Source organism: Vanessa cardui, chromosome 16 (genome assembly GCF_905220365.1).
Source record: "Vanessa cardui chromosome 16, ilVanCard2.1, whole genome shotgun sequence".
In the NCBI taxonomy this organism is placed as follows: Eukaryota; Metazoa; Arthropoda; class Insecta; order Lepidoptera; family Nymphalidae; genus Vanessa; species Vanessa cardui.
The window spans coordinates 12,663,543-12,691,103 of record NC_061138.1 but is presented as its reverse complement, the minus strand read 5'-3'; the positions used below and the strand labels follow the sequence as shown (position 1 = coordinate 12,691,103).

The 27,561-nt window shown below is 33.4% G+C and overlaps 1 protein-coding gene across 2 annotated transcripts in view; it reads left to right on the top strand.

Moving 5' to 3' along the window:
• Positions 1 to 23,591, top strand: part of LOC124536235 (netrin-B-like) — a 185,187-nt gene extending 161,596 nt beyond the window's left edge. The window contains exons 2-7 of one of the 2 annotated variants that reach the window (XM_047112725.1): positions 10,741 to 10,929; positions 14,734 to 14,883; positions 15,322 to 15,384; positions 19,104 to 19,175; positions 19,871 to 20,072; positions 21,035 to 23,591. In XM_047112725.1, coding sequence (XP_046968681.1) covers positions 10,741 to 10,929; positions 14,734 to 14,883; positions 15,322 to 15,384; positions 19,104 to 19,175; positions 19,871 to 20,072; positions 21,035 to 21,185 — 827 coding nt within the window. In that variant the 3' untranslated portion in view covers positions 21,186 to 23,591. Of the gene's footprint in view, positions 1 to 10,740; positions 10,930 to 14,733; positions 14,884 to 15,321; positions 15,392 to 19,103; positions 19,176 to 19,870; positions 20,073 to 21,034 lie in introns of both variants that reach the window. The other variant, XM_047112726.1, reaches the window with a different exon arrangement.
• The last annotated feature ends 3,970 nt before the right edge of the window (positions 23,592 to 27,561 follow it).

The window sequence follows — 27,561 nt, the reverse complement described above, 5'->3', positions numbered from 1 at the left end:
TAAACACTCAAAATTTTATTATATGTATAAATGTTATTAACCGCAATTTAATTAATTTAACCAGCATTTATCATCATTCCGTATCTGAATTTTTTTATTCATTGATAGTCTTAACGTTTACAGTTTTTTTTTTTGTATGGAATCAAAACAGCGCCATCTAGAAACAGAAATTGGAATCACTATTACTAATTGTCTCAATCTGAGTTTTTAACTTCGCGTTAACGAACATGGAACATCGAATTGCATTCGAAAGTGACAACGTTCACGCTCGTGATTGGTCGTTTCCAGTATTTTGCGAGTGCGACCAGCAATTTTGATATTTTGAAACGTAAAATTTATTAGGTACGTTATGGTGCAGTTATACAAGTCATACGTTCACATTTGTATCACCAGCACTTTAGTGTCCGAAAAACCACAACAGCACGATTTTTAAGACATTTTGCTCACACAAACACTTTTAGCTCGCGATTTTTCCGAACCGATACAACTTGGGAATCTTCAAGAAAAGAGCGTACTCCTTCCTTAAAGGCGTCCATGGGCGGTAGTGATTACTTTCTATCAGGTGAGCCTCGCGCTCATTTGTCACCTATACCACAAAAAAATCATGACAATGGTTTCAGTGGTTAAGCCACGACATTACAAACAGAGTTGAAACATTGAACAAATAAGTACTCCATAAAAATTACGCAATTATCAACACTAAGATCCCTCTCAAGTAATCGGATACTCGCAGACGCGTCGCTATTCAGATAAACTACCCCAGGGTTAAAACTGCCACTCGAGTGTAACGAGCTTATTAATTAATTTCATCCCCATGTATTTCTAAGAAGGTAATAAAGACTATAATTAATTTTGATATTCGCGGGTATCATATTTAATGAACACGTCTCGAATATTAAAGACTCAAAATTGATATCATTAGGACCAGCAGTATATTTGCGCGTACGTATACATAGTGTCTTATTGGTTCACAATTATGGCAACCGTTCCACTCTTAACAGTCATTCTCAACTAACATATTGGTAAGCATATTACAAAAATTCCTTGCTTTGACGCGTTTGAAATTAACAATAAATTTATTTTTCAGTTCGCAGTTTTTACAATAACTTATTAATTCTGCATTAGGAAGATTGTAGCGTGACCATCTTATTTTATTATAAATAATTCTAAAATTAAAGTAGCTTAGATTACTCCTTATAACATCAGCTATCTGCCAGTGAAGTCCCATCAAAATCGATGCAGCCGTTCTGAATAATTATTTGGTATATATATATCCTGTATAGATACACAATGTGCATTTAGTAAAAAGCGCTTATTTTAAAATTACAAAAGAGAGAATCAAGTTTCATTACACGAATCAATTATCTATATTAACAAGCGACTTGTCTCGGTTGCACTCGGGTTGCTAAATCTATTGGTTTATGAGGCGCTTGTCAATAAAGTTGCCAGTTGGACGCCGACATCTCCAACAATCATAATATATCAGACACTATCTTAAACACTTTATTAAATTATACACCTAATAAAAATCTTCCCCACGAATCGCTCTATCTATTGCCTAAAAATCGAAAAATGTTTGATTTTTGAGTTTCAGAGCAATCAGTTCAGCTCTAGGCGGACAGACATGTGGTCATTATGTCTCGATCAATTTTAAGGGATCCAGTGGACCTTAAGGAAAACCAGCCAATAGGCTATTGACAACAAGACAAGACAATGCGAAAAATAAATTGTGAATTATTGCAATCAGTGTATATTATGAGTTTAAAAATGGTTATTTACTAACGAGAGTTGAAAATAATACTTAATTTATTCAAAAATCCATAAATAAAAATGTATTTTAACGTTTGCCACGTGACACAAAACGCTCCTGATTGGCCGGACTTATGACGAAGTCACTTTCTTGTAAACCTTGCTTTTCTGCTATATGTACCACAGATTAAAATACAGCAAAGTGACGTCACCGACCCCATATTGTCCAAGTAGCGTTTTTGCGCGCTATTTAAATATGGAATTTTTTATGTTATTTTTCGGTAAATATTATGTACTATAAATAAAAATTCAATTTTTACTGGGTTCCTTAACTTCTACTAAATAATATAAAATGGACTTTAAAAACCAGTCAAATAGCCTATTACGAAAGATATATTATGGTGCACAAGTTTGTGACCAAACACAGATGCACTCTGTATTCTATTACTAGCAGAATCCGAAGGAACCACAAATCTGACACTGATAGGTTTCAAGTGAGTTTACGAACTTTTAGCCTGACCATGGGTTTTAACCCAGGATCCAGGTCCCTTCTTCCTTATATCTACAGAACCAACGAAAGACTACCAGGATACCAGATAGCGCTCAAAAAGCCTCTGTTGCCAAATTAAAATATATATATATTAGGGAACGCTCGTGTGGAAAGGTTATTTATACAATTATGTATATATGGTTTTATGATTGATTTCAGGAATGAAACGATCGCCTCCTGGCTGTTTAATAAAATTGTCAAAAATAATATCCGCTGAGTTTCTTTGGTCGGTTCTTTTCAAGTCTGGTTGATTTCTTTTTAGAATCGGTGATAGTGTTTAATTTGACTATCAATAAGTGTAATGCCTCTATATTAGATAAACGAATGAATTTGAGTTTGAACAAGAATATCAAAATATGTAATGACATCAAAGATATATATTCCTAGTAATTAAATAAGAAATAGTCAAGCAAGTTATTATTTAATTCAGAAAGTTAGACGTGCAAACTTTAGTTACCAGGTTCTATTATATGTGATGGAGAGAACATATGTTACAAATAAATTAGTTAACGCTCGTTATGTTGCGTAGTACAAGCTTGTATAGGCATGAATTGTTACACGAGGTCTGGAGTGTGCGATAATTTTTCAGACTTGAAGATGTGTCTAATTATTTTCTTCTGTCAAGTTATAAGAATCAAGAAATCGCCTCGCAAATGAAACTATTTTCACGAAGAGTTAACCAAGAGAGAGAATCAAGCATTACAAGATTTCCTTTTGACTGTTCTCGCAAAAATATATATATTTGTATAATAAACATGTACACATAGTTAATTGCGAAAGTTCAGTGTTATTTTAAACCTAGTGTCACAATTGTTTGTACATTTGAATATAATATTTAAGACACTTTTTAATACGACTCTATATGAACGCGCGGAACCCTAATAACGAACGCTCGTAATCGGAAGTAAACGCCCTTTTCAACGAGTTCCGAGGCACTTTCTTCAACATTCATGGTCACGCGCTTCCGTAGTATTGAAACTACTATACGTAAGCAGTGGCGGGCGCTAAGGAGCACGTAGCGCGCACGTGATCGAATCGAGTACGTGATATCGGTTACTTATATTTTTTCTGTTTCAGTTTATTGCATGAGAAAGCCCTCACAAAATGATAATAGATATTCTTTTTTGGTTATAAAACCTTTTTCAAGGTAATATGGAGCAGTAGAATACGTGGATTTTGATACAAAGTTCAAACCCAAGCAAGACGTGATTATAAAAATATGTTCAGTAGCTACGAACATCCACCGAACACCCGCCATACCCTGAAGCATGGAATGAGCTCCAACTTTGAATATACTTTATTTACATAAGAATTATTCCCATTAAGTTCTTAAATATGAATTAAAAGTACTGTATAAATCCTCAATCCTTACTTCACCTAGGTGCCAACTTTGAGAACTATTAAATTTATTATACCTATGTAACTGTCGTTAAAGAATATATGATACCTAGGTAGATGTATTCTAGATTTAGCTGTAGAATTTACTGTGATCTATTTTGAAATGTGAGTGAGCCAATATATCGATAGGCACATGAGTATAACATTTTAATTCCCAAGTTGGCGCCTAGGTAATGTAAGGGCTGGTTAATATTTTGTACAGGACTTGTTAATCTGCCTTACAAATTAAATTAAAAAAAAAAGAAAATGTTGTCACATGCAGAACCGAGAGTCGAGATGGCCCAATGGTTGGAACGCGTGCATCTTAACCGATGGTTACGGGTTCAAACCCAGGCAAGACCGCTGATTCATGTGCTTAATTTGTCTTTATAATTCATCTCGTGCTCAGCGGTGAAGGAAAACATCGTGAGAAAACCTGCATGTGACAAATTTCATTGAAATTCTGCCACATTTGTATTCCACCAACCCGCATTGGAACAGCGTGGTGGAATATGTTCTAAACCTTCTCCTCAAAGGGAGAGGAGGCCTTTATCCCAGCAGTGGGAATTTACAGGCTGTTGTTGCTTTTGTTGCTATGCAGAACCGGTCCGTAAAAGGCTCACATGTACCAGCTTACGAAACCGCAAAAAATAACGAATATATTAATATTTAATGTACAAGTGTATTTCTTATGTCATTATTCATAAGCAAAGTGGCCGTCAAGTTCATTCGTGGGAGCGATCATTTTTCTAAAGGCACGCTAAATTGATGAGTTAGCCTTCGAGTGCACTCTGCAACTTGATTTATTACCGACTAAGTATTGAGATCGAATACTGTAAGCTTTATTAGGTAACAGCTTGTATTTAAAATAATAATATTCTATTTACATTATCTAGAGTCTGTATTTATATAATATTTAAATGTGTCGTTGGTCTATTATATAAATATAAACGCAAGGTAAAGTCGATAAAAATATATTGGTTTATCTGTCGAAAGATTTTTAAAAGCAAACCGAGTATTTCCGCGACAAAAAAACCATTTCTTAGTTCGAACTTTTTCCTGTCGTATCAAATTTGTTATCGGCTTATGAGAGTGAAAAATATTGCATTCTTGTTAGCGCACTTGTACACATATGTTCTGCGTTGTTTGATGGCCCTTGCGATTGGTCCCAATAGCCGCTGGACGACGTCATATATAATCTCAAATGGTATATGAACTTATGTAACTTTTGTGACGGATGAACAAATTGGCCACCTGATGTTAAATGGTCACCACCGCCCATAAACAATGTCGTTGTTCGAAATATTAACTATTCCATACATTGATATGGCGTAACCAACTTTAGGAACTGTTTCATATGAGTGTAATTTTTGGAAGATTACGCCATTAATAAGGTAATAGCTGAGTGCAATATATTCAATTTGAGATAATGTCCTCTTAAACTAATGTGACAAATGCTAGGGTGGGATTTTTTTATTCGTTTAATAAATGACCAAATAATCTTTGCATATATCAGCTTTATAAGCAGTGCACACATTATTCCCTATAATATCAAAGGCATGCCAAACATAAGATTAAAGTTGTATCGTCCCTGGTGTAATAACTGGCTCGATGAACCTTCGTACCGGAAATTGGCTCGCGGTAGGATAATTGATGAGTGAAGGGTTACTCAGGCGCGTTTTCATAACGTCCTGCCCGTAAGACATCGTTTAAGTCCAGCCAGAAATGGTATTTGTTTATTTATTTTTCATAATTTACAGACTTTCATTTGTTGCGTTTTTATCGCGTTACGTTTTTTTTTTTGTCTTTATTTTACAAATATACACTAGATTTATAGGTATATAAATGAAAATGAAATGAAATATACTTTATTGTACACTACAAACAAAAACAAAGAAAGCTTCGGTTTAAACAGAGAAAAAAAAATTAAAATAAAATTAGTAATATAAAATTGAGTATACAGATATTATGCCTAACAAGAAAGTTTCGTGTGTTTAATATTTACGACAGTGTAACTTCAATCACAGGAGATATAAAATCTTAGTTTTTCAAGACAGTTGACGCATTGGCAATGTAAAGAAATGGTTTACATTTCTTGGTAAACCAAAACCCCAACCAGTTGGGCCTTTGTCCAACTTTTATAATAAAAAAAACAAAAAAGTTACGTACACAAGAAGTAATAATCATTTATCGTAATGTCTAAATGAAATAAACAGTAAGCCACATATCAAACAACAGTGCGGTCTAGATAATTATTTCCATAACAATAGATATAAAAACATCCGTCCTAAGAATGTGAACCAGACTGACGTACAAAGGGACGTCTCCGGCCATCTGTTGCTAGACATATTACCAACAGATCACGTGTTGACAGTTTTATGTGGTGCGCACGCGCATCCAGCCTGAATTATGACTAGAGTTATGACTCCGGCGTATCCTCATAAACTGACTGAATTATTCGTATAATCTGCATAATGTTGTAACAGTTTGTTCCAACTGTATATTATTTATTATGGAGAAATTGTATCCTTGCTAATATTATAAAATTGTTTATGCATAACATATGTTTTTTACGCTTTCACATCTTAACCTTCAACAATCAACGACAACAACAGCCTATAAATATCAAACTGCTGGGCTAAAGCGTCCTCTCCATTTGAGGATCAATTTTGGAACATATTCCACCACGCTGTTCCAATGCTGCTTGGTGGAATAAACATGTGCAAGAATTTCTATGAAATTAGACACATGCAGGTTTCCTCGCGATATTTTCCTTCACCGCCGAGTACGAGATGAATTATAAACACAAATTAGGCAGTGGCTACCTGAGTTTGAAACCGCAATCATCGGTTAAGATGCACGCGTTCTAACCACTGGGCCATCTCGGCTTATTCAACTAACATAAACGTTTGAATAAAATGATAATAATTACTTTAAATTTGAATGTATTTTTTTTACTCTTTTGTTTTATAGTCTGTTAAATGTATTGAAAAAACTCTCCCGGTCGATATGAATGTAACAAATTGACGTAATATCCGTTTGAGATCGTTAGTAATGGCTCAATTACGTGTCATGTCAATTATCACGTGACAAATGTAATTATAACCTGTTTGTTCAGATGTCGGGTTGCGTTGTATTTTTCATTCCAAACCGAAGTAGGTCGGAACAAATTTTAACCGACCTTAATAAATATATATACACACTAGTAATAGCCCGCGGCTTCGGTCGCGTTTTAGGGCATTGGTTGTCATGTGTCAGGCAAAAAGGTAGCCTATGTCCTTTCTTGGAGATCAAGTTTGCTTCATACTAAATTTCGTCAAATTCGGTCCAGTGATTTGGTCACGATAGACAGAGTTACTTGCCCATTAATAATAATAATATAGACGACTATTCTTCGTCTTATACTTTAGTACTTTACTACCAAGGCGTTTTACCAGAAATGATTTACGGTACTGGAACGTAGACACTAACTGTGATACTGTTCCACCAATTTAAAGTCTTTGAGCGTTCTGTTCGCATATTTGAAAAATAAGATCAGAAAGGAAGATCCGAAAAAGAACAGTTTAACAGTCTGATGTGGCAGTAGACTATTCAGCAGACTGAAGTGGCAGTGGACTGATCGTCAAAGGATCGATGACCGTTGGAACAAAACCGATGACACGAAAAGAATTCCTACTGGTTGCGGATTTCGTAGAGCCAGGAGCTTTGGTGCATACTATTAGAGGTCTTTGTCTAGTATTGATGAATGATGGAATTTATTGATTAACATTAATATTATAGATATAAATTTGTGATAATTAATCAATCACGCCAAAATTTCTGGAACAATTCGAAATTTTTGTTACTCCCGTCAGCGGAATCTAGTAATATAAACTTTTGTAACGTATACTACACTTTCAAGAGGTATGTTTTCCATTACGAACTATGATTACGTTCAAACGCAGCATACCTACGACTTCGACAAACTTACCTGAAGTATTAAGCTCATTTATTTTAAAACTTACCAAAAATTTTACGCAAAGACTAATTTAATAAGATTTATATTTCATAAAAACAACGTTAATTTACAGAATCGAAACGAATAAAGAACAAAAATTAAATAACCCGACTTCCTTTAAATAATTTGAAACCCTTGCGAACTTCTTGGTATAAGCTCGGTAACATTCGCGACGGATTTTCTTATCACAAAACGGCAGAGCAGCGAGTCTTTGCATAAATTAGCAATAGGTTAATTCTAAAAGGCGAACAAATGCAACGACAGTTAATGAGGAACATAAAGATGTGAAAGTCAGGTCTCTTTTAGGGTCAATCTGTATTTTATATTCAACTAGCGACCCGCCCTGGCTTCCCACGGGTGCATTCGATACTAAATATACTAAAGAATTTGATTATTTACGACATCACATTAGAAACTTCTAAAATTGTCAACGTTTCTTCACTTATAGTACGACACAACTTAGATGTCGCATCGGCAAAATTCGTAAAACCGATCACATCCGAATTGAGTTCGCTATCCCAAATTATCAATATTTATTTCTCATACGAGTATGATCTTTACACAAACTTAATAACTTGTAATATCATATGACCTAATATATTCGTCAATTTGACGCGTCGATTTACATGCACTTGCATTCTCTGACGCGTCAATCTATAGCGACGAATAGCGTCGAATGGCGCGATAGGGAGCTATTTCTATTGGTTGTGTAAATCGGCAGTAAACTGCACTGTTTTATTATCATTCCATTGCATTTTCCAATGCTACATCTAATTTGTGTCGTACTATAATTGTCCATGTATTGTATACAAAAATCTTCCTCTCGAATCACTCTATTAAAAAAATCGCATTCACTAATCGAAAATTACTTAACTGATTTTCATGTGGTTTTCGATAATAGACGGATTATGTATAAAGTATATTAAGGTTATTGTGTGAATAAGTTGAAATAGAACGACAATTGTTAAAAATGACAGCGAAAAAAAGCAAAAAAATCATAAATAAAAGGTAAAAAAATAAAAAAATCCAATGTCCACCCGTGCGAAGCCGGAACGGGCCTAGTTACAACTAGTTACAACATTAAACCGACCAAATAAATTAGTTTGGTCGATTTAAATCGTCAAAGTTATCTCGTGACGCTTAAATATATAAAAACAAGATAAATATTTAGAAAAGCAATCTCCATAGACTGTGCAGATTAAAAGTCTGTATATGTAACTATTATAAGCTATAATAAGTAGGCTTAAAATATACTAATATGTATCTATCCACCAACCAGCAAAGCTGGTACACTACATTGTGGCGGATTAAACCCCATATGTACTCCTCAAGAGGCTTTAACCAACAGTAGTATACTTACTATATTAGTAACAGTCTATCTAGTAATTTCAGTGGTTCAGGATGGCCAAAATAATATTATCGTTTTACAATGATGCTCCAATCTTTTGTTAGAATGCCTCGCTATCGTCCAATTGTTTTCTAATGACAGCTCAATCATATTTAAAATAAGAAATAGGGTTACATGCCAGTATTAAATGGTTTGCTATATAAAATAATTTTAATTACATTTTAACAAATTATTGATCAATTAATTACAATAATAATTGTATATAATAAAGTTAATTCAATAGCCCCTGCTATATTCATATTATGCAATATTAATTTGATATAAATTATGATATGATATTGAAGGCTAAGGTTACTCTTGTAACAATCTATTGCAATGAAAATAAATTTATAACATTGAAGATTATCAAACAGATGATTATTTACTAATAATTTGAGAATCACAGTAAACTATACATAAACCTTATACATACGACATATGTACATTTTAAATACGTGAAACTATAAGATTTTACGAAGCATATGACAAGCATGTCCATTGCGCTTTTTTCCCCTCTTGTAGTTATTCGTACTATGACAATTATCTAGTAGGTACTCAATGTATGCTTGTGGGCAGTTGTCGTGTGATAACAAAATGTATAGTATATTCATTATAGCAACATCTAGAAACAAGTTTGAGTTTGAGTTTGAGTTTGAGTTTGTACCTACACGTAAATGTTTAATATTTGAGTGGCTTCAACGATACTGGACCTCGTGTGTGGAGTCGTCGTAATCGGAGAAGCTGGGGCGTTATTAATTGCCCACATTTGCAGGCGACGTGTGCAACAGTTGGCTAATGTGGTCATATGTTACTTTCCCTGCAGTACCGCAAGATCATTTGTCCGAATAAACATTATTAGAACCTAGTAAACATTTACATGGAGATATTGCCCTTTGAAACTTTTGTATTTTATTGATTTGGTACGTGACATAAGGTTTTTGGTGTTGCTATATTAAAAAATGGATTAAAAAATATATGGAAAAAATAAAACAGGCCCTATATTAATCGAATATAACTTTGTCCTAAATAATGTAACCTAAGTACTATGTTAGCGGCTATAATAGAAGATATTTTTAATTTATTAATATAATATTGAGTTTTTCGGTTGCCTTCAATATAAAAGAAATATTACTTTGGATGATACAGTAACCAAGAACGATTTTCACTTTACTGTCTCCTGTGTTTTTCTTAAGGTGCCCTTCGAGGGCATTAAATGATGTGTTGAATATAATAAAGATAATATAAGTTACATAAGTTAAAAAAATCAATTACCAAAAAAGAACTATGTTTTTGCTAAAACCGAAATGTAATTAATATCTTTAAAATTAGACGATTAATAACAATAGACCACACCCATTTTTCTTTCATTTTATTACTTTCGTTTATTTACTAGCATTCTTGTCACCTTTCCAGACATGTCATGACTTGTACTACTTTTAATTGTTATTTTATGTAGTTAAGGTATTATTTCCCGATGAATATATCAAAATCATAACTTTATTTAGGCTTTTTATATCATTTAACAATTATATTAAGTGAAGCTACCACCGGTTCATAATGTAGAGTCTACCGAGAAGAACCGGCAAGAAAATCAATAGTTATTCTTTTCCAACATTTAATAATACATGACATGTTAGTTCAATACAATAAATATATGGATTTTACTTTCTATTTTTCTAGAATGCAACTGCAACGGTCACGCACGACGGTGTCGCTTCAACATGGAGCTGTACAAGTTGTCGGGCCGGGCGAGCGGCGGCGTCTGCCTCAAATGCCGTCACTACACAGCGGGCCGACACTGCCACTACTGTCGAGAAGGCTACTACAGGGACCCTACGAAGCCTATCACTCATAAGAAAGCTTGCAAACGTGAGTATTAGTCTAATCAATTATATTAAGCACTGATTGTCCCCGCGGCTACGCTCGCGTTATACTTTTTTTTTTTAAATTTATATTTGTATAGATTACAAGCAATTTGAACTTCAATAGCAAAAATTTGTATTACAATATCATTGGTGGATAATCCATAAACATAATTAATATAGCACTAGTTCAAATTGAATTATGATGTATCAATAAATAGTCGAGATGGCCCAGTGGTTAGAACGCGTGCATCTTAACCGATGATTGCGGGTTCAAACCCAGGCAAGCACCGCTGATTCATGTGCTTAATTTGTCTTTATAATTCATCTCGTTCTCAGCGGTGAAGGAAAACATCGTGAGGAAACCTGCATGTGACAAATTTCATAGAAATTCTGCTACATGTGTATTCCACCACCCCGCATTGGAACAGCGTGGTGGAATATGTTCCAAACCTTCTCCTCAAATGGAGAAAAGGCCTTTAGCCCAGCAGTGGGAATTTACAGGCTGTTGTTGTTGTTGTTTGTTGTTGTATCAATAAAAACCAACAAAAAACCGGTTAGTTGGTTCTCTTTTTGTTATCTGTTTGTATAATATAATATATTTATTAATTCTCTTTTAGTAATAATTTCTTGATAAATTTTAATACAACATTTAAATAAATTAATTGGTAAAGATAAAAGCTGACGTGTTTGGATTAGCCAAATTGATTTAATCGGTCAATTAATATAAAAAATAAAAAGACACTAGTATTAGACAGATAAAACAGTGTAAATATTTTTTAACAAAATATAAATATTTATAAGTATGATAAATATAATAAGTATTTATAACTTTTATTACACCGTACGTGTGTATGAATGAGGTTATAACGTTAACCGTTATTTTTATAAAAACTATAAACTTTATTAAAAATACAAGGCGCAAATAGCTCGGTGTAACATGTTGCTTAAATAATTTACAGATAATACACGTAATGATGTGTCGTTGGCCAAGTATAAAAATAAATAAGGAATCGTAAAAGTTTAACTTTAAGTCAATTTGAACACGGTTAATGTTGCCAGTATTTATTTAAATACTTTTTTTTTTAAATTTATAATCTGCGCTTTATGTTACATGGTAACGTTCACGTTAAAAAAAACTTAAAGGTAAAATTAATGGCTGTCTAATTAATTCTACTTAAATTTCTTGTTACTCGGTATAGTTTATTTATATGTAGACTAGTAATCGCCCGCGGCTTCGCTCGTGTTTAAGTGTGTTGCACAAAAGTAGCCTATGTCCGTTCTTGGAGTTCAAGTTTGCTTCATACCAAATTTCATCAAATTCGGTTCAGCGGTTCAGTCGTGAAAGAGTGTCAGACCGATAGACGGACAGAGTTACATTTATTACATTAATATAGATTACAATAGGCTATTTGACTGGTTTTTAAAATCAGTTTTATATTATTTAGTAGAGGTTAAGGAACCCAGTAAAAGTTGTTTTTTTATTTCTAGTACATATTTGCCGAAAAATATCATATTAAAAATTCCATATTTAAATAACGCGCGAAAACTTTTCTTGGACAATTTGGCGCCGCAATGGGGTCGGTGACATCACTTTCCTGTATTTTAATCTGTAGTACATATAGTAGAAAAGCAAGGTTTACAAGAAAGTAACTTCATCATAAGCCCGGCCAATCAGGAACGTTTTGTGTCACGTGACAAACGTTTGAAAAAATGCATTTTTATTTTTTGATTTTTGAATAAATTAAGTATTATTTTCAAGTTTCGTTAGTAGATAACCATTTTTTAAATTCATAATATACACTGATTACCATAATTCACAACATATTTTTCGCATTGTCAAATAGCCTATTTGGCTGCGAAGTATACAGTATCAAAAAGATCTTCGCTAAAATCATCTCGAATCAAATCAAAAGGATCAACCGCAGTTACCAACATCCAATTATTAGAATAGTCTCGGGTAAGGTACAGGAAATTTGTAGTAACCACAAAGGAGGTTAGTTTAACCGTATTGCTACGTATCGTGAATCGTTTTGTTTCGTTATTTCGTTTCGGGTTATATTCACACACACACAAACTCTCCCATATACAAATATACACACGCCTACACACACACACACACACACAACAAGACATTTTAACACATACTGAATAATACTAATACGTTAAAATATACGTAACATTTTTAATTCTTTTTTTATAATTAAAATATACAAAACAATTCTTTTACAAAAAAAAGATAAATACTGAATATAACATTACAATACTGATAAAAACAATAAAAAAGGATTTACATATTGACAAAAGCTATTTTTGAAATTGCTTTACCGAACACGTTCCAAAAACAAATTTTGTGATAATCCAAAACGTTTTTTTTATTTGAATACTTCTGATTTAAAATGTATTTTTTTAAACGCTTACTCAATTCGCCTCACTTTTGTGTGAGGACCTTCAGTACAGTATATATCTATCATAAAACTACATCGCAAAATATCACACAGTATCAGCGCAACTATGCCACAATGTAATTCTAAGACCCAATCCGATGCCAGCGACCCGTGCCCTTATAAAACCTCTCCGGAGACCCATTTCGAAAACTCCGTAAAGGGTCTGCGAAGTCGTTCGACGATTTCCGGGACGATTTTTATGTGAAAACTATTCGTTCAATGCTTTGCTGGGTCCCGCTTTTATACGTTTACAACTGGCTCTCTGCGAGTTACGACGCCATTCTTTGACCGAAAACTATTTGATAGCTAACAAATCTTGTTGTATATTTCTTTTGCATTTTTTTTTTGCGGACTTTTTTAATCTTATTATTGAGCTGTATACTATAACGCTTTCGCCTATAAAAGAATCTATTTAACAAACGCAAACACGTCCATTTATTTTTACACATTTAGTTTCGTTCGATTTTTAAAAGTTTTGTAATTAGATATGTGACAATATATTTTTTTTATTTTGCATTGCCTGCCTACCAGATACAATTAAAGGTCGCATATTATAGTTACTAAATATGATCTCTTTAATTAAAAAGGCAACAAATGTATTCCGATATAAAATTGAACATGTACTGAGAGCTAAACATTTAAGTTGAGCAGGTTTCTCGCTGATATCAATAAATATTAACGGAAACTATTTCAAAAAAATATTGAAAAATAAATTTTAAAGATTCGTATGTGTAAATCAGTAGTAACAAAGAAAACCTTTTATTATTATCGTACAATTAATTAATTTGCAACGAAAATCCCTTTAATAATTCTGTTGAAATCCAGGGCACCGTCTAATTCTGCCAAAATGACACTATTAGGTTTATTACTCTCAGTGCATGACAGACTTCGTTCAGTTAATGTATCGTGTCCCACTCCGGCCACATTGCAAAGGCTTGCTATCTTAATGAAAAAGCTGGAAAATCAGTTGAGGTTCTCTGAACTGCAAATCCTTTTTCAGTTACAAAGGTAGAGTAATAATGTGGTCTTTACGTCGTTTTATTAATGCTGTAAACCATTGTTTGGTTTACAGAGTATAGTAATACTGGGTATTGTTGTGTTCCAGTTTTAATTGTTACAAGCCCAATGGTCATAATTTCTTACTTCTCAAGGTTGGTCGAGCATTGGCGATATGAGGAATGGTTTATATTTCATACAGTGTCAAAAAGTCTTATAATCTGTTTTTAAAAATGGAATGCAATGCTCTTAAATCGAATAAAACCATTATCAGCATCACCTTCTAATTTCAAACCGGATAAAACCGGTTTCATATCGATAATGTTAATTCAATAGCACTAAATAATTTCTCTGTGTTTCCAAAACAGCATGCGACTGCCACCCGGTCGGAGCAAGTGGTAAGACATGTAATCAGACAAGCGGTCAGTGCCCTTGTAAGGATGGAGTGACAGGCACGACGTGCAACCGATGTGCTAAGGGCTACCAGCAGTCGAGGAGCCACATCGCTCCTTGTATACGTAAGTGGAAGACATTTTTAAGGGTATAAGATTCGATTTCTCAGTATTGGAATTTTGGTCTATTAAATAGGCAATCAAATTCTACTAAAGCTGTGCTCCAAAAATTCTTGCGTTTTTACGAAAACAAAAAGGTATATAAAAAGTTTAATACTGAAAGTGTCAGGTATGGGGCTTTACCTTTGTGAGATTTCTAATTATCATTGCAATTTGTCACCGTGAATAAGAAATGGTCAATAAATTAAGTATGATTGAATATAACCATTAAATTGAATATTTTTCCTTACATTCATGAAGTAATATTTAAAATGGAGTTAACATTTCCAGTATGCCAAAATATACAATATTCTTTATAATGAATAACAGGTACATAAAATATATATGTTTTTAAAATATTTCTGACGAAATGACTACAATTCTTTATTGAAATCATTTTCGCAGGTATACCTCGGGTGGTAACGGCAGTTCAGGCGATGGAAGCGGTGGACGCAGAGCCGGGGCGCGGTAAGTAGTAAGTGGACCTTCAAGCACTCTCGCCTCATCACACTGCATGCTGGTTCTCTTTCACGGTATAAACTACCAGATCCAACCATTAATCAAAGTACCTCATACCTTTAAATAAAACTAGTTATAACGGATTTTAATCGCGTATATTAATTGCAACTACAGCCAACAAATATTATTTTCTTTCGTTCTTCAAATAGACAAATGCCACCTTAGTCTACCCGTGACCACGAACGCTGTAAAGTGCTCGAAACGTCGGGATGTCCAAAATAATTAATATACGCGATTAAAATCCGTTATAACTAGTTTTATTTAAATGTGTAATAATCGCGAAAATTTAAGACAACATTACCTCATACCTCATATAAAACTTTTAGGGGACTTTTGGTGATACACTACTTTAATACCTCTATAAGAATTACAATAATTATACTAAATATCGCGTTACACTTTTTTCATGACGAGTTGTCTCCATAGTGATGACATAATATCGATCATAATTAGAGCCAAAAATTAACCGATTCCTGGCACTAGTGTAGATAATAATGGACGTTCTATTTTAAAAAAAATGTCTTGCTCTATAACAAGCTCATTTTTCTTGTTCATGTTATTGGAACGTTCTATTTTCAAAACGTCTTGCAAATGATAAGCTCTGTACCCATTTTCCTGTTGATTTTATTGATAAAAATAAAATTATGTTGTAAATTAAACGGAGCCGGGAGTTCTGATATGTTTTTAATATACAAACTCCTTCGAAATCTCTTTCAATTATAACGAACGCAACAGAGCACTTTGGAACTAGTTTCGATAAAATAATAGCTGATATAAATCAAAACGCATGTTGTTTCACAATATTGATCGATATATCCGGATGATCTCTTACAAAACTTACTACGGGAGCATTCTTCATCTTTATTACTTATACCTATGCTATGAATACTATAGAAAAATAAAAAGTAAAGTTATCCTACTGCTGTGGCGAATTATTAGATGGTTGGTACATTAGTGGCAGATTTTGACCCCACCTATAAAGATTTCATCGAGACTTGACAGACAAATGAGAGAATTATAAAACGATAAGCATGTGAAAATACAATGATTCTTGTCCAGTTTTTAAACTGAAATATTTGGCTAACGTTAATTCAAGTGTTTCAACCACTATATCAGATAGCACCTATTAAAATAAAACTCCTAAAAATTTTCCATGGACATCCAACATATTTCAAGCCTTAACTTACGCCTTAACCATTACAGACTTGGTTTACTAAATATAATTAATAATTACAAAAGTCTAGACAGAACCTTAATATTATATATGTAGATAAAATCTGACAAAAATTATGTAGCCATAATATAAATATCCCAGAGAAAATATATGAACTTATGGATAGAGAGGAGCAAGAGATATGGCTTTTCTAAAACAAAAACCCTGCTGCGTTTGAGGAGCTAACTAAACCGAGGGTTGCGACTTTTATTCTCACTTCCCTGGCGGAATCATTGTTGGAAATCAACAACTTTCAAAGGCACTCTTAATATCCTAATGATACACATTTGAGTATCATTAAGGTTATTAATATTTTGTACCCAGTCCTGGTTTCACACGGGTAGCATATACCATAAATTAAATATTAATTGATAATGCTCTTTTTTGGGTAAACACAAAATTCCCAAAAGAGATTCATACTAATCGGATAAATGGTTTAGCACCCATTGATTCGCAGTCAAAAATAAACTTTTTTTAATATGATTTCATTTAGTAGAACTTATCAAAGATCATATGGGATCATAGAGAAAAATTGAAAAATTCACAGACATAAAATCCGTAGATGTGATTATTTGCAATATTTAGAAAGATATATGCGGAAAGCAGTATTTTTTCCTGAACTTGTTGTCCTTAGCTTTTCCTTTGATATTATGTTGCTAAGTCTGTGCAATTACTAATGAAGTAGAAAGATACACTACATTTTCTAGCTTCTAAATAGGACTTTATTCACATCCAAAGCCACTACCAACTATCTCTAATAAAATGTTCGTTTACATTTTTATTAAATAAGAACATTTTCCTGATATAAAGCAGCTAAATATTTACAGACTCATTTAATTAGCATGCACCCTTGGAGTTGTAAATATATTGTATCTTTAACAAACAACATATAATATTGCTAGTTTTCAATATGCTAGTTGTGAATTTGTAGAGGACATAACTAAGTAGTAATTAGTTCCTGTATACTAAGGATCAATAATTCAAGCGATTTTATTTGACAAGACATAAGAAAGCAACTTTAATACAACATAAATCTTTCAGTAAAAATATTCTGCTTGACAGAACTATTGGTCAATCTACGAAGTATTAAATATGTTAAACTCTTGAAACATGATTGAGCTATTTCCTTGAAAATTACCAGAATTGATCCAAATTAGCTTTATTTCACCTCAATTTTGATCAGGAAATATTACTTTAATTACTTTTAACCGTTTCTCATTATCTACGACTGTTATTAATTTTGAACGTCCAATTTACAGCATCATCAATGTCAACATTTCTTCTTACAATCTCATAGATATCAAAATTATATATTAAAGTCATAACGATTATCTTAAATTTGACATCTAAATTAAATGTCTTACTAAATTCAAATTACCTTATAAAACGGTAAAACTAATGGTGATGAGATATCTTAGAAGATTAATACTATAAATGAAAATAAAATTAATATTCTTTGACCTTTTCCTGACTTAACGTGTTCATTATCAACTGTGGCTCTCATTCTTGCTAACACAATCTTTATCATTCATTCACCAATCACATCGTTTATACCGTGATCGAATACCTTGTCAAGAGTGAATGTATTTTAACAGCGTCTACTTTTCAAAATTATGTCTTTAATCGGGTCTTGTTGAAAACTATTGTCATTAAAACTTTAATGAGACGTTTCATTCATGATAAATAGATGTTTATTAATTTCCAAAATTATTCTGTCTTCAGTTTAGAGGTTACTTGTATCGTAATAATCAATTAATTCTTCGTCTTATTCAATATCCTGTTAAATTACATTCTCATCATTTATATTAATTTGCACCTTTTCATGATTTCAACCGTCCGTATGTTTAACCGTTTCATCTAAATTTTGTTTCCAGGCTTGTTTTATTGTTCATCACAACTCATAATCATTATTTTTCCCTTTTATGTTTTAAACAACACAATCTGTGTTAAGTGCGAGGAAGGTAAACATTTTCTGTAGTTCCCTTGTTATCTAGATTTTATTAGATGATATTATTAGTTGTAGTCTGATATGAATATTATTGCATTATATAATATTTTACTATCGTCATTAGAGTTTGAGAAGTTTTTGTAATTGCATTCAAATTCACTTTTGTCGGATTAACAAAAAATTATGTGTGATCCATTTTCAGAACATGTTCAATCACTAACGGCCTTACTTATTAACGTTGTTGTGCTGTGTTTTGTTTGAGCATTGATGCACCCCTTTCTATTATCACGATTTGATATTGGAAAGAAGAAGACAACATTATTTATCTCATCACCCCCTAAACAGTATAAGTAAAGCCGTTAGTCGTTAGTTAACATTTTGTAAATAGAAAGAGTTGAACGATTGCTTTTGTAAAATTGATTGAAATATTGCAATGAAATATATAGGCTTTTTCGTATTTGTATGGGACGTGTGGATATAATCTGACTTGTAACATGTATGCGACAGCGGACCAGTGCGGACGGTGCCGCGCAGGCGCACGAACTCTCAACCTCAACAAGTTCTGCAGCCGAGACTACGGTGAGACATTTGAACTTTTAATGAGACCAAAACTATATCAACGAGTAAAAGTGGCCACTTTGTGCACAAAAGCTATACTATTACATATTAAAAAAACGTTATAGTTAGCACACGGCTTTCATGAATAATAAAAAGCCTTACTAAAAAGGATGTCAAATGAAGCTTATAGTACTCGTAATACTTTAGAAATAACCAACATAAACGCCGTATTATCTCAAAAATAAAATGGTACCATCTGAAGACCACTAGCACTGCGCGCTCATTGATCCAACCATATATCGCGCTGTTCCGACTTTTTGTTACACATTTCCGCCCCTTTGCGCGAAATCACTTACACTTAGTAAGAAAGCGAAAGGAAATACATCATCGGCATCTATAAATAAATAAATAATTAAATAAATATTGGACACTATCATTACACATCCATTACTCTGATCCCAATGTACTTACATTGTGTTACTAACGCATTTGTGTTATGGGAAATCAGAAGTAACGACGGTACCACAAACATCCAGACCCAAGACAACATAGAAAACTAATGAACTTTTACTACATCTACTCGGAGTGGCGTACCCATGAAAATCGATGTACATACCACTAGACCACGGAGGTCGTCATATCTTTTGCTTTAACTAATGTAATTTTTTGAAGTCTGATGATGCTTGTATTATTTTCTAATGAATAATGGCTTGCAGTCATAATGGGTCGGGTGGTCGGTCGCGAGGCGGCGGGCGGCGCGGCGAGCGCGGCGACGGACGGCGGCTGGGTGCGGTTGGCGCTCAGCGTGCAGGCCGTGTACAAGCGCGCGCCGCGGAGCCGCCTGCGACGCGGCGCCGTGGCGCTGTACGTGCGCGCCGCGGACCTCGCCTGCAAGTGTCCCAAGATCAAGATCAATAAGTGAGTTTCGTAAAAATTATATTCATTTCTAACAAATATGTATTACTTTACTTTGTGGTAGGGCTTTGTGCAAGCCCGTCTGGGTAGGTACCACCCACTCATCAGTTATTCTACCGCCAAATAACAGAACTCAGTATTGCTGTGTTCCGGTTTGAAGGGTGAGTGAGTCAGTGTAACTACTGGCATTAGGGACATAAAATCTTAGTTCCCAAGGTTGGTGGCACATCGACGATGTAAGGAATAGTTAATATTTCTTACAGCGTCATTGTCGATGGGTGATGGTGACCACTTACCATCAGATGGCCCATATGCTCGTCCGCTAACATATACCATAAAAAAATTGAAAAATAAAATTTTTCCGAGCCATTTTCTGTTATAAAATAAAAATAATCTTTTGCTAAAAATAGATAGAACAAGACTTCCCTACATAAGTATTTATCTTAGTAAATAATTATTATATAAAATATCTAGTTACATTTTACAAGTGTAGTGTCTTGTAAGATAATAAGAATAAAATATGATATACATATATACCCATACCTATTGGTACGGAATAAGTATAATGATTTATTGGTTCTGAATCTACATTTCAGAACTAGTCGCTTTATATTTCTATAATGACACATGTTCAAAATACTTACAAAAGCTTACTAAAAGAACATTATACATAACTGGGATCCAAAGAGGCTCAAATTTCAAAGCGAAGTCTTTACTCGTTCCCGAGTCCTTTGATAATGCAAAGGCCTTTACATAAACGGAAATAAGGAATAAAATGTGATTAAATTTGATTTGAAGAATTCAGTAAACGGTTTATCGATCCTGCTAGTGACTGAAGGCATAACTTATACCTAATTTGCTGGTTGTTTAATAATGAAACTATAGAAGATATAACAAGACTACTTAAAAAAACGTTTTGTCTCTTTCTAACCTTACAAATTAATTCATACTATTTCTCTTCACAGGTCCTATTTAATCCTAGGAGTGGAAAAAGAGGGGGCATCGTCTGGTTTGCCGGGACTGACGGTAGGAGATAGAACTCTTTTACTGGAGTGGCGAGACGACTGGCACAGACGCATCCGTCGTCTACAACGGCGCGCCATCAACTGTCATTAGCGGGCGCGTTCGCGTACACCATCTTTAAATTAACGTCAAGGATCCGTATGATACAGCCTAAAGCATGAAGGCCTATTCGAAGGAGTTTGTAAGGTATTCCGTCTATGTTCCGTGCATATTGAAAGGATATAATATAACTGCCATTAATGCTGATTAATAAAATAGATTGACCTAGTCGCAATTAAGAATATACAATAGTATCGTGTTACTAATATTTGATTAATAGTTAACTTTAATGTAATTTTTTTTAATGTGACATTCAAAGTTTGAACCTTTCCCAGATGGTTATTAAACAGTTAAATTTATTATCCCTTAACCCTTATGAATAAGAAATAAAAATAACTGTGACTTAATTTCTTACTTCCTAGGATTTCGTTATCTATACATGCTTATGTAATGAAAACTCTTTTGTTGAATAGAGTTTTTTTGTGAATTAGTTATGAACAATATTTTAAAATTAATTATTTATGAAACTTCGTCGTTGTCGTCGTCGTTCTGTACCCTACTTGATTTATAAGATTATTTATTTAAATATCTAGATGCTAGGACTAACAAAAGTTTCGTTCCATTTTATGCATTTTTGTATAATTGTTATTTTATAATAAAAATGCGTATGTTGAAATTGTTTTTAAGTACTGGCAACACTGATTATATCATATGTCAAAATTGGCGCGATACCGCTTTGCGGTCTCTTTTGATACATGATATTATTTATTGTAAAATATAGATTTAGGTAATTTTGAAGATGATTCATCTCCACAAAGCATAGTCATAATGTTTTAACGTACCTCATTTATTAAGAAAACATTAGATAAGATTTACTGTCTATTTATTTATGAGTAACTCCTTATCAAATATCCTTGTTATTGATTCATTCACCAATATAATCATTTTTCATTATCTTTATTGTTTAATATAACGACATTTCTTGCCAAAGCAACTGTTTCGAAGTTCTCGAACGAGTACTTATATTTCTTGAGGATAAATATTTAGAAGTAGTTTTTTTACGTAATCTTTTTCGTCGCCTCACTAAAGGTATGTACAGTATTATTAGCTTTACTAAAATATACATTAAGTCAGTTTTAAACGTACATTTGACGCCAACATCCGACTCGTTTGAAATTCGAATTCCATTTTCAAAGATTTAAATTTTGTAAACGAACGTCATTCACATGTTCTACGATTTGAATCTGACAAAAGAAAACAATGTATTCAATAAGTGTATTTCTTGTACACTCATGTAATCATGTACAATTGAGCCGTCAAAATTATACGCTCAGGTACAGTTACAGACACAATGCAACAAATCATCTCGCCGCACGATGGAACAATTTACAATAATCCATTGTTGCTATTTGCGGCGTATCGCCGTCGGACAAACAAATATGGCGGTGTAATGGACGCCGTAGGACGTTGAAAATAATAATGTGTACATTTTTTGTATGGTTTTAAATTAAAACTGATTACGTTTTTACTGTTCAACTAAAACAACCAATAAAACATATCGGACATATTCAATTTTATTAAATTGAATTTAAAATTTAATAAAGAAATGCATTTTTACAAAGTTTGATTCATTTTTTTTTATTTCAATAATCGCAAAACAAGGTAGTATTCTGTTCAGCCTAATATGTTTTTATTTTTTATTGTTGTAATTTATTGGCGCCAAATGTAAGTTTTTTAATTAATTAAAAAAATAATCGTTTAGATAACGTATTTATAAACTTAGATATTTCGCTTGATTGTATTGCGGATTGTAAAAAGTGTATTTAGTTGTAGATCTATCTATTAACCTGTTTCTAGTTATGCATATCTTTAGATTTCGTAAATCGTATAGGGATATATATTTTTGCGCGCTCATATCTGTTTTTTTTTACAATTTCAAGCAAAGGCGTGCAAAAACTTGGAAAATATAATATAGATGAAAAGATGTTAAGTGTATAGATATAGACAGTTTGTATTTTATTGTAATTTGTGAATACTTTTTTTTTCTTCCAAAACAGCGTAGTTTAAAAAATACTCTAAAAAATTTTAAATCATTTATTAAAAGTACATCACGATATTATAAATGAAAATTAAATATAAAAAAATAAATTACGCACAACTAAAATTTATTTCGCTTTGAGTCAAAAATAGTTTTTTTTTTTAATCTGTTTTCAGGCAGCGGTTATATTTTAGGCTACACTTATTTATATTGTAAGGAATGTCAATTGAATTTAAGGCATGTGAAACACGAACGAGTTCATGGAACCAGAGACAAATATAAAAAATATATAATTGTTTATGATTCCAATGATACGTTCAGAGTGTATTTGCGAAGTTGTGTTTTTATGATACCCTGCTCCTGTGATGTAATAAATGTTATTGGTTATATTTATTTAAAATAAAAGTACATTAATATACGAATTATGTTTTTTATTTTAAAATAGCAACACATATTCGAACATGTCAAACTTAATATACCATATCTGTATTCAGGTCCTATGTACAACCCTACTCCCTTCCCCCCACTCTAAAAGGAAACAAGCAGCAATACCAATTATATAGCTAGAGATACAAGGAACGGAATCTGCTAGGAGAAATCTTAGCTACCTAATTATTATAAGTGGCGAATTGATTATGTAAAATTTCATACCACTTTCAGTATGATAGAACCATTAGATGGCCCATTTGCCACCTCAAATGCCACAAAAAAAAACAAAAGGTAATAACAATGCAATCCCATAACACGAACTTGATATAAATAAGCGAATAAGGTTCCCCTGTCCACGACCTCCACTTCATGATTTCCCCGGAGACACTCCCCTGATGTCTTGATGGCAACACTTAATGTATCTGATGGGCATTCCTCTTGATATATTGACACACGTTATGAAGAGTACGTGGGAAGTGGAACGTGATGTAATAACCTTATCGATATATGTTTATAGAATTTCTTGTGGAATAACTCACACACTTATCCTTAACACAGGTAATTGATTAGACCTAGTACCAGTACCTACCTAGCACCAAGTACCTGATCTTTATTTTTTTATGATATATATTGGTGGACGAACAAATGAGACACCTGGTGGTAAGTGGTCACCATTGTCCATAGACAATGACGCTGTGAGAAGTCAACCTCTCCTTACATCGCCAATGCGTTACCAATCTTGAAAACTAAGATGTTATGTCCCTTGTGCCAGTAGGTACACTGGCTCACTCACCCTTCAAACCAAAACACAACAATACTGAGTACTGCTGTTTAACGGTAAAATATCTGATGAGTGGATGGTACGTGCCCAGACGGGCTTGCACAAAGCCCTACCACCAAGTAATTTAATTTAAATTTAGTTTAATATTAATGATATTATATACTGAGACATATATTGTCATTTGTCCTAGATCAATTACGTAACTTTTCGCAAAAATCTTTAATGGAATACAGACTTAATAACAATATGTCAGTGACGTACATGTCAATGACTTAATCCTAAATGCTAAAATATATACGAATAAAAAAAGTAAAGTAACAGCCTGCACATTTACCACTGCTGAGATAAGGACTCCTCCTCTAAGGAGAGGGTTTGGAACATATTCCACCACGCTGTTCCAATGCGGGTTGGTGGAATGCACATGTGGCAAAATTTGACACATGCAGGTTTCCTCACGATGTTTTCCCTCACAGCCGAGCACGAGATGAATTATAAACTCTTATATTTTAATTAGAGTTAATCAAATATATATAGTGTTGCTTGCTTGGATTTGAACCCGCAATCATCGGTTAAGATACACGCGTTCTAACCACTGGGCCATCTCATTCATATACAAATATGAGTTAAAAATAGATACTGTATGAATCTTGATCGACCATCATTAAATTAAACGCTGTGATAACACTGATAACACATGTGACGCTGTGATGAAAAATATATTTATTAAAAGAATCAAAATCGTATACTGTAGAATTACACTGGCTCACTCAATCTTTAAGTGGGACACAGATGAATATATTTATGTATTCAGCAGTAAATTTTTTGTTACCTATCCCGAACAGCCTAGATAATATCTGCCATCTTGTGAGGCTTTATGCTAAATTCCATTGTTATTCTTGATATCATGTATGTGTGTGTAAAAGTAATTAATACCACGAACTCACATCGCCAAATATTTGCTCAAATGGTACTATTGTTACTGTACCGTGAAAAATTATGGAATGCGTCTACCGTTTATATGTCATACTATGTTAGGTTCATGAAAGGTGTCGCGGATTTGATCAACACATCAGCATCTCCAATCCATGATGAAGACAACGAGCGCTGTGATTTTATGGGATAAAGATTCAACAGGTTTTCATTGCGTAAAGAAGAATAAAAGTGAAATTAAAGCAGTATTATATAATTCCTTTATTTATGAGGAGGTTTTTGGGGACCATTTAAAGAGTTTTTCATTTATTATATTATAAAGGGGTAGTTGTAAGTATAGACCTACTGAAACCCATAAATATCAGTTTTTAAACGTGCTGTTGCATACCAAAGCTGGGCTGATTCAATGCTATTGAAGACTGATTGATACTCTTGTAGAAAAATATCATTGCAATATTATACATCACAGATTATAACATTAATTATACATACATACAAATTAACCACATATAAACTCAGTAATTCTTTTCCCAAATTTGAACCCGTTATCTTCGGTTAGGATTTATGAATGCAATAAGACACTTCTATCAAATAATACTATATAAGTTACTATATATCCTATAAATATATTATACTAGTTTCCGCCTGTGCATTTACCCACGTGTGTCATTAGGGGGGAAAAGCTCTTATTTTTTTTTATGGTATAGGTTGGCGGATGGGCCACCTGATGGTAAGTGATCACCATATCCCATAGACAATGACGCTGTAAGAAATATTAATTATTCCTTACATCGTCAATGCGCCACCAACCTTGGGAACTGAGTTGTTATGTCCCTTGTGCCTGTAGTTACACTGGCTCATTCACCCTTCAAACCGGAACACAACAATACTGAGTACTGTTGTTCGGCGGTAGAATAACTGATGAGTGGGTGGTACCTACCCGTCTGGTAAGGCTTGCACAAAGCCCTACCACCAAGAAACTTCTTAGTTACAATCATCATAATGTAGCCATTTTATGAGCATTCGTTACGGATATGAAAACTTTATACACGACCAAACAAACATCCTTATCGTCATAATAAACTTAATTAAATAAAATGCTACTTACTAAACCTGAACGAAGTCTTACTCAATTAAGCCTTTTAAAAATATTCGAATCCAAAAATCAAAAACCGGAAGTATTTAGCAAATCTCCTTATTTCATATTAGCATGTTCTTAGACAATGTATTACACCTACCTGTAATGCGTCAAAGTCGTCATACAAACTACTAACTAATTCTCAGTGGGCGAAGCAACGGGTGTCGACAAGTGTGGACCGAAACATTGTAATATCCACGAGTTTTACCTTTAAAGCCCATTATAATTCACTCTATCGGGTTCCGCATGCATTAATTATCATAAAACATGCTATAGTTTCTAGAAATAACTTAACAATACATAATAAGATCCACATTCCACTTAGGATCCGAATCTATAGCAGCAAGCATTTCTCGAGACGCGCTAGATCACGAAGGATAAAATAAGGCAACCGATACACTTACGACATATATGTAGCAACGGAAATAATAATTTATTATGTTGCTTACTTGTTGAGTTTTACAATATTCTCATATTAAATGATCTCCAAGGCTCTTTTAAATTGCAGTATCATAAACATTAAAATGGTAGAAAAGAAGAACTGCTGTTTTTTTAACAATTTTTCTCGGTTTCATTTACATTCCGATATTTAGATAGGCTTCTTTAGTTACTTACCCCGGTGGTGGCCTATCTAAATAAATACGTGTGAGACACACACACGATAAAAGTAACAGCTTAAATATGAAATACAGCTAGCGCTATGCGTTAGAGTGTGAAAGCAAGACCCTGCCTACCGCTCCAGTATACGTAACAGAAAGAGATAGAGATATATGGATAGACTTACACTGTAACGCATTACGTAACGAAACGATTTACTCTCCCTTATAAAGTTATAACTTCAAAATTCCATTAATTAGTTTTTTATAGCTTACGTTTTATAACTAGGTAGAATATTCAATTTTCCAAACGGTGGTAGTTGTTTAAGGGTACCTATCTAAATAAAGAATCGTTTAATTGTGGTCACCACAGAATTGTTGCGATAAATTAAATATACCATACCTTTAATTACACTGACCTGTGACAAGAACCACTGATTGCCTGACAGGAGATACCCGGGTGTTACTCAACAGCCCTAACACAATTATTCAATTTTTTACTTTAAACTTATTTGGGA